Source organism: Athene cunicularia, assembly GCF_003259725.1.
Source record: "Athene cunicularia isolate RWA chromosome 3 unlocalized genomic scaffold, athCun1 chr3_part1, whole genome shotgun sequence".
Classification (NCBI taxonomy): Eukaryota; Metazoa; Chordata; class Aves; order Strigiformes; family Strigidae; genus Athene; species Athene cunicularia.
In genome coordinates, this window is record NW_020799097.1 from 21,796,288 (window position 1) to 21,804,132 (window position 7,845).

Here is a 7,845-nt window from a genome sequence, read left to right on the forward strand (position 1 = left end):
ATATATATATATATACACATATATATATACATATATATATGCTTATATATGCTTGCCTTTCTTTACTAATGATGCTTCATTAAGCCACAGACACATAATAAATCTGCAGATTGGAAAAATACACTTTGTTACTGGTTTTCAGATAGCAACACCGAGAACTAGCTTAACTTAAATTATATGTGCCTTTAAAGAACAGCACTGATGAAAGACTATTTGGAGATAAGCATTTATACACACATGTTCAATGTAAAAACTACCTACCCATACACCTTCTTTCGATCTAGAACATCACACATATTTCACTGATACAACTCCAACCTTTGCTGCATTGTTTTGGATACCCAAGCAATCTTCTAGCCAAAAAAATCCCAACAAACCTCACCACCCCAAAACCATTTCATAATAAAATCCTGTTAATATCTACCCACAAGTTTTGTATATTTTTAACTTCAGGTATTTCTACATTCAATTTTGTTAAGCCCAGTTCTGATTTACAGATACCTTTGAGAATGATGATTAGAAAAGTTCTATTCAATGTCAAGCAGATAGCATGTGCAAGTCTCCAGATTAAACTTTACAAACTCTGCACTTTTCCCACCTGTATGTAAATCAGTACCTATGTACACATTGTGCCATTCCTTCAATATTTTCATAAACAAGTACTCCCACAATGGATACATGGGATTTGGTAGGTACATACTAATAACCATGTAGCAGACTGATTTATTCTTCTCTCAACTAGTCCTTAGGGCAAATGTACACTAGACCTTTAAGACATACTTCCACCACTTAATTGCGATTTCCAAAGGAAACACTGCCAGGATAATCTACATAAGAGCACTAATGTCCAAATAGACCGTATTTTGCTAATATGTGATAAAACTTACTGCACAAAGCCTACTGCTGTTAAATGGACTAGGCTGAAAGAAACACCATAAGTGCAAGAGTAAAACAGGAATCTCTGCCTACCATGCTTAAGCATCCTCTTCTACACCTTCCTGCACCAGCACTGATTTTCTGAAGCATCTTTTCACTCAACTGAAAAGGAGTGAACAGCTCACTCTTGACAGTCTTCTCAGTGGTCCCATACTTAAGAATATAAACCTTAGAAAAGAGGAGGTCAAATACTTATTTCACACTTCCAGAAGCTTTTTTCTAACTACTGAACTGTTTAAGACACCAATCTTTCTTTCCAACTACAGCTGTCATGTAACTGTCACGTTTTAACAAAAAAATCCCTCAAAACAGCCTGCTACATTCCTTTATTTCCTTCCAGTGTTCTTTAAAAGACTTTTAACCTACAGACAAGCACCACCACCAATGCAGTTGGAACAGGTACAGCTCATGAAGGAGATTCTGAAGTCACCAGTCTCTGAAACCATCAGTTTGACATATAGCAGCTGCAAAGCCAAAAAATGCTAGGAACCATCACAAAAATGTTTGACAAATTCAGACAGCAAATCCATAAATGGATACCCTCTAAATAGAGTGATACACCCTCTAGTATCTCAAACCAGTGATTCTTGGTGCTAGAGGAAGAAGGTCTAGACACTGGCCAAGCTATGCTCCCCCTGAACAGCATCTCCTGTTGTTGCAGTCGAAGACAGACTGCCAGACTAGACCGGCTTGTCTGAATCAGCTGTGAGTTTCGTACATTCTTATGGAGCATGTGGAGAAAGATCCAGATCCCAGAACAATCAGTTTCTTCCTTGCAATGGATGTCACAGGAAGGTCAATAAGAAGAGATGACACTTTGTTAAGCTGACTCCTCACCACACCAGAGTCATTTTATGTAAAAAGATTGAAGTTATGCAAAGTATGAAAATACAGTACTGTCATGGTCATAAAGCATCGGTCCAGTTACAGAAGTTCTGTAAATCATTTTTATGATGTAACTGTCTACACAAAAACTCAAAAGGACGACTCCTAAAATTTTCAAAAAAGTTTACCTGCATAACTGACTAGTTTGAATTCTCAAACCTTTAAAATATTTATCTGTGTGCCAGTGGAAAAAAAAAAATCCAGCATCCCAAGTTCACAGAATCACAGAGCCTTTACAGCTGGAAGGGACCTTTGGAGACCGCCTAGTCCAATCACACTGCTCAATGCAGGGTCAGCTTGAGCAGACTGACAAGGATCATGTACATCTGGGTTTTGAATACCTTCACAGCTGGAGAATCCACAGCCTCTCTGGGAAACCTGTTCCAGGGCTTGACCACCCTTATGGTGAAAACATTTCTTCTTTTGTTTCTTCTATTTCAATTTGTACCCATTGCCTCTTGCCCATTCACTGAGCACCACTGAGAAGAGTCAGACCCCATCTTCTTTACACCCTCCCTGCTGCTGGTATACATGCAGAAACCTTTCTTGTTGCTCTTTATTTTCCTCGCTCGATTTAACTCTATTTGCCTTCATCTTTCCTAACCTCATCCCTGCATGCTCAAAGAACATCTCTATATTCCCCCTAGGTCACTTGACCCTGCTTTCACCTCCTGTATCCTTCCTTTTTATGTGTGAGGTTTCTCAGGAACATCTTGTTCACCCAGACTGGCCGCCTGCCACCTCTGTTTCTTTCTCTGCTTTATGGGTCAAGTCATTCTTGAGCTTGGAGGAGGTGATCTTTGAAAAATCAAAGCTGACTGATACCACTATAACAGAGCCAGGCGTACTATCGAAACTCCAGGTTAAAAATAAAAATAAAATAAAATTTTTAAAAAATCAAAAAAACCCAAACAAGTGAAATGCCTGTAAGGGACTGCTAAGAAATGAAAGCGCTATAAAGAAGGACTAGAATTGTAACATCAGATGTTAGAAAGTCAAAACCTTTAGAGGACCAGGTTGGATATTGCAGTTTATTTTTCAAAAATTCCAATGAGAAACAAAGCAGAAACTTCTCTAGATGCCATTTCACTGTTCTGTGACATAGCACTACAGACTGGTCTCATACCAGTTTGACTATGAGAGCACAGAGTATGCCTATCAGAACAGCCATTAATAAAGTTTCTCCTGTATCTTCCATTTCAGATTGTAAAAATCTGTGCAGCACAATGCTCTGTGCAATTAACTAAAAGGATTAGTGGAAGTGAAATTATACATACGTTCATCAACTGGCAGACTACTGAAAAGTCATCATCATTGTCTGCCCCAAGAGGCATCTCAAAAGCTCAAGCCTAGAGCACAGATTCTTCCCCTTCGGTAGAGGAAAATCCAGGTTATGAAGTACTCTTTCTCCACCATGAGAAAGCTGCCATTTAATTAGCGTATCTTCTGAAACCGGGAGTACTAGTAGTCAATTCTAGAACATCATGTAAAGGATGCAGTCTGTATTGCTAGTCAAACTGTCTGCTGTTTCTCCTCCTCACTCCCTTCCCCTCTGCTTTGCTGATGCTTGAATATCAGCACCCATCTGTCAGACAAGTTCCCCGAGAGAAGTCTCACAAGATGGCAGATCTGGTTTATCAGATACTGCTGCTAAAAAGGGTCAATCCAGTCCACTGCCTGCTCACGTTAACACTGCCTTCCTTACACTATGGTTTTGTACCTGTGTGATGCTGTGGAAAACCAATTCAACTCACTAAGCCAGCAGAAATGTAACTCATTCATTTTTTGCATTCTTTTGGGTTAGTGATAAGAATAAGCTCATTAAAAGATGTCAGTCACCAAAGAATGTAAAAGCTAGGGGCAACATCATGTTTTTTGTAGCAGCAACTACTGTGTCAGCTCAAGCACCCTCTGAAAGTTGCAGTCATCTGTCCTCTTTCTTCCATACATACAGCTTTGTACATACAGTATGGCTTCCCCAAACTCACCCCCTAAGCTTCACACTGTAAACACAGCCTTTAGAGTTTTCTGTGTTGTTACCTGCATCGATTCAAGTGAATCAACTATACACAAATTGTGTACGTTGACTATAATTTTTGTTTCTTTCTTTAGATAAAACAGAGAACAAACATCTACTGAAAGTTAACTTTCTAAAGTGTCCCAGAAAGGAACAGCTCCTCTTAAATTGGAGCCTCTTACAAAATTTAAAGGTATTGTTACCAAAAACGACAAATTCTGATGACTTACATGACTCTCAGCTTCCCATACTGGGTGAGCAACTGAAGAGTCTACTGGGCAAGAAGGTTCATGAAAAATAATACTAAAAGGCAACAAATAAGGGATAGTTTGGTATAAATTAAATAAGTAGATCAGTCCTAAAAGCAAATTTGAAAAAGTACATTGCAGGGAAAAAAGTATATAGCTATAGATAAGCATATACTAAAGAGGAAGACTATATATAAATTTACCTGAAAACAGGTAAATCCATCCATCGGATGTAGTTAATACATGAGCAACTTATTACGGGAGAGGAAAAAAAAAAAAAAAAAAAAAAAATTCAATCAAGTCAAAGTATAACAGCAAGGATTTGGGACACCATGTTAGAGGTACCAGACTAACAGTTTACATTTCAAAGCAAAAGATTCAAGGTTACTCTGACTCTAAAATAGTACTGCTTTATAAGTGGGTACCAGTACTTTCAATATATTCTGGTCAGACTTTTCTACTTCCCAACTGCCCGGCCAGCAGGACTCTGGAGCACAGAAGTCATTCTCTGCAGGCTACAAGAAGCCACATGACAAGAGTCTTATCAACCAAAAAGAGCAATTACAGGGGATTCTTGCTGCATACCTGCAGTGAGAATCAGCATGTTCAACGCCACTGTGTACTTAAGCAGCTAATCCCCCAAAAGTCACTGCTCAGCATGTATGAAATGAGATTTCCAGAAATTTATATTTTGGCCAAGTTTTAGCAGATCTTCAGAAGTATTTTCACACAGGATTGACAACTGCTAAATCAAAACTCTGCAACAAAGTAGATGCACTCCACAAAACACTTGCAGAAACTTTTTATAAACATAAACAAAATGAATGCATTTTCCTCTCAACCTTGACTGGGAAGAAACATTTGTTTGTTCTACAGCTTCCCTCCCTCTTCCCCCTGCAAAAAATGAACCTAAAATAAAAAGCTAGAGATGGAATTTTCCTTATAAGTACCTTACAGTTCTGTAAAGTTACAACTAAGTGTTTTATAATTAAAAAAATGCTAATCAGCTTTAATTAAAAAAAGCATTGAACCCACACTATAGGAAACCTGTTCATAACATGTAAGTACTCAACAGAAAGTGAAAAAAAACACCCCCCTCCAAATGTGTCTTCCAGATATCAAGACAGTGGCATGGGACGGATTTCTCAACTGTTGTGCAGACCAACAGTTACTCTATTCTGTGATGCACGTGAGCCAAAATGCCAGGATTCAGCCCTACCAGAATGTCCCATCATCTCTAATTTCATTATTAACGTGTATTATTTTGTGTCTCAAAACTTTGTCTCTTCTCAAAAGCTGGCCTATTTACAACTGTGGATGAAGTCTCTACTGTAATTCTAACTCATAAGCTCATCATGTAGATGAGACCCCCAAGATCTGCCTTGCAGAGGCCAAAGGGCCAGGTGCAGCATGAACAGATTCCAGATTTCTGCATTTTGCAGAGCCCCACTAGAGGGTTCACAGTTCCCCACTTTGAGATATCACCAGGCTTTTTAACCAGCTACACCTGCCCTTCAGGAACACTGTGAAGAGGGAACTAGAAAAATTCAGAACTGCAGTTAGCCTATCCTCACTGGTTAAGTGGGCAGCTTCCTGCATGAGCAAAAACTAACACCATTTTCCAACCTCCATCTCCGACCATTAGGACTAGCTTCCACTTTTGCACCTCCAAATGTAGGTCAAAAGCCTTCCTCTGCAAATGGGCATCAGGACTGTCTTAAAACTCAGGCTTTAAGAGAGAATGAAGGCTGTCTCCCTAAAGGGCAGACATGCCCTTCATCCACTGCCCTTTTCTTCCAGAACTTCATTGTTCTTCACCATACGGCTTCAACATGGAAGCTGTTTTATTCATGATAAAAAGGCCACACGTGTTAATTCATCAGCCTTTTATTAGCATATTAAAGATTTTGGATCTTCTGGAATATCACTGTACTGACAGCTTCTCAGACAACAGGACAACCAAATAAAATCACAGAATCATAGAATACCAGGTTGCAAGGGACCACAAGGATCATCTGGTTCAACCTTTCTCGGCAAAAGCACAGTCTAAAGTGCACAGTCTAAAAATACAGAAGTGCTTTCAGAAACAACAATAAAGAAAGAGAAGATGAGAAGGATAAGGTGCTTTTTTTTTGTGAATACATTTTTAAGACAAGAGGGTTTTACTTTAAAACACAAAAATACTGCAGCTCAGTGGTTTGCCTGGTGACCTTTTTTTTAAGTCAAAACACACACTTAGCAAGTCTTCCTGAATCACTAAGGGGCAAAAAAGTTTCAATATAAAATAGATTAATTTTTAGAATTCTTTTTCTAAACATTCATCATCTAGCATAAAATAAACAGAAATTTACGTTTTCATAAAAAAGAAAAAATTCTTCTAAAAAGTAGGAAAAACGTATAGTACAATGTGACTCCTATTTTCAGTAAAAATCATGCTGTATCTGAAGTAGAACAAAAAGAATAAAAGAGACAGATGTTCAGTTTATACATATTAATGTAAAGTATCCTATTGCACTAATGAACCTATTTTTAAATGCTTTCCTCTATACCTATGGAATTTCAAAACAAGCTCTAGCATATCATAACAACTTCCAGTTCTTTCATCTTCTACTAATGTATTTTAAGAACATTAAAAAAGATTCTTGGACACATATCAAGGTAAAAAAATTTAACTTGTATGTCTACTTTTATTTTCTAAAAGATATGAGATAACGTCCTTAACCTCTTGTGGTCAGAGAGCTGGTTGAGCTACATAAAATGGAATAAATAACCCAAATCCCTTCTACTTTTCATGTTTTCATTGACATTTACAGCTAGAATTTAGGGCTTCTTTAGAGTTCACTTCAGTTATTCCTGTGGCTTCTTATTTTTATTTTGAATTTTAATATCTATCATGTGGAAGAAAAAAAAAAAAGATACCTTCCCCTCCCCATTAATGAAAGGAAATAAGGCATCTTTCTAATACCGCACTGCTGATATTAACTCAGTGAGAACCCCATGACCAAGGATCATAAGTAATTATAAAGTCATCAATGAAGTACATAAATATCCTCCTTAATCAGTCTGTACATCAAAACCAGGTAACTTCCTAACATATATTGATTGAAACATATATGATATAAAATGTTACACTTTCAAAGAATAAGCATTTACCTTTGTTGCAAGTTGTGACACTGAAGATGAAACTTCATCATGAAGAAACTGGTCTTTATTCTCAAAAAAAGGATAAAAATAAAAAAGGCCCATAGTCAGTTTTCGTTTGACAATTAGCAGTGACACATTTTAGTGTATTCATAAATGCTTTTATTCTATTCAGCCCATCATAAAAGAAAATTGACAAAATGCAATCACAATGCAAAACTAAGTGAATAACACTAAAATAAGAAATGTGAACAAAACTGCACTTAGAATGAAGAATGCTGCACCAGATGTAAAGAAAAATAATAAATCAAACTCTTACAAAACAAAAAAAAAACCAAAGAGAGATCAAGAAAATCCTTGCATCATAACAATTTTAGTACAATTAACATTTAAAATTTTACTTGAATCTTAATAATTGTATCTGTATTTTTGGGGTCTACCTTGGTTTTCTGAATACCATACTAGAAGTAGTCTATGCAGTGTCTGTAGGCTGGGGGGAGAGGAGTGTCCCAAGATTATTTCCTCCTTCACATTAAAAAGCATTACATTTCTTTTGCCCATATTCCTTTTCCCTCCATTTATAATGAGTTCTGAATTAAGAGTACTGAAAATGCTAGT

The 7,845-nt window shown here is 37.2% G+C and overlaps 1 protein-coding gene across 1 annotated transcript in view; it reads right to left on the reverse strand.

The window, feature by feature from the left end:
* The window catches only part of TDRP (testis development related protein), a 13,230-nt gene extending 5,864 nt beyond the window's left edge, over window positions 1–7,366 (reverse strand). Inside the window, exon 1 of the mRNA XM_026846116.1 lies at window positions 7,240–7,366. Coding sequence (XP_026701917.1) covers window positions 7,240–7,332 — 93 coding nt within the window. The 5' untranslated portion in view covers window positions 7,333–7,366. The remainder of the gene's footprint in view (window positions 1–7,239) is intronic.
* Window positions 7,367–7,845: the final 479 nt, after the last annotated feature.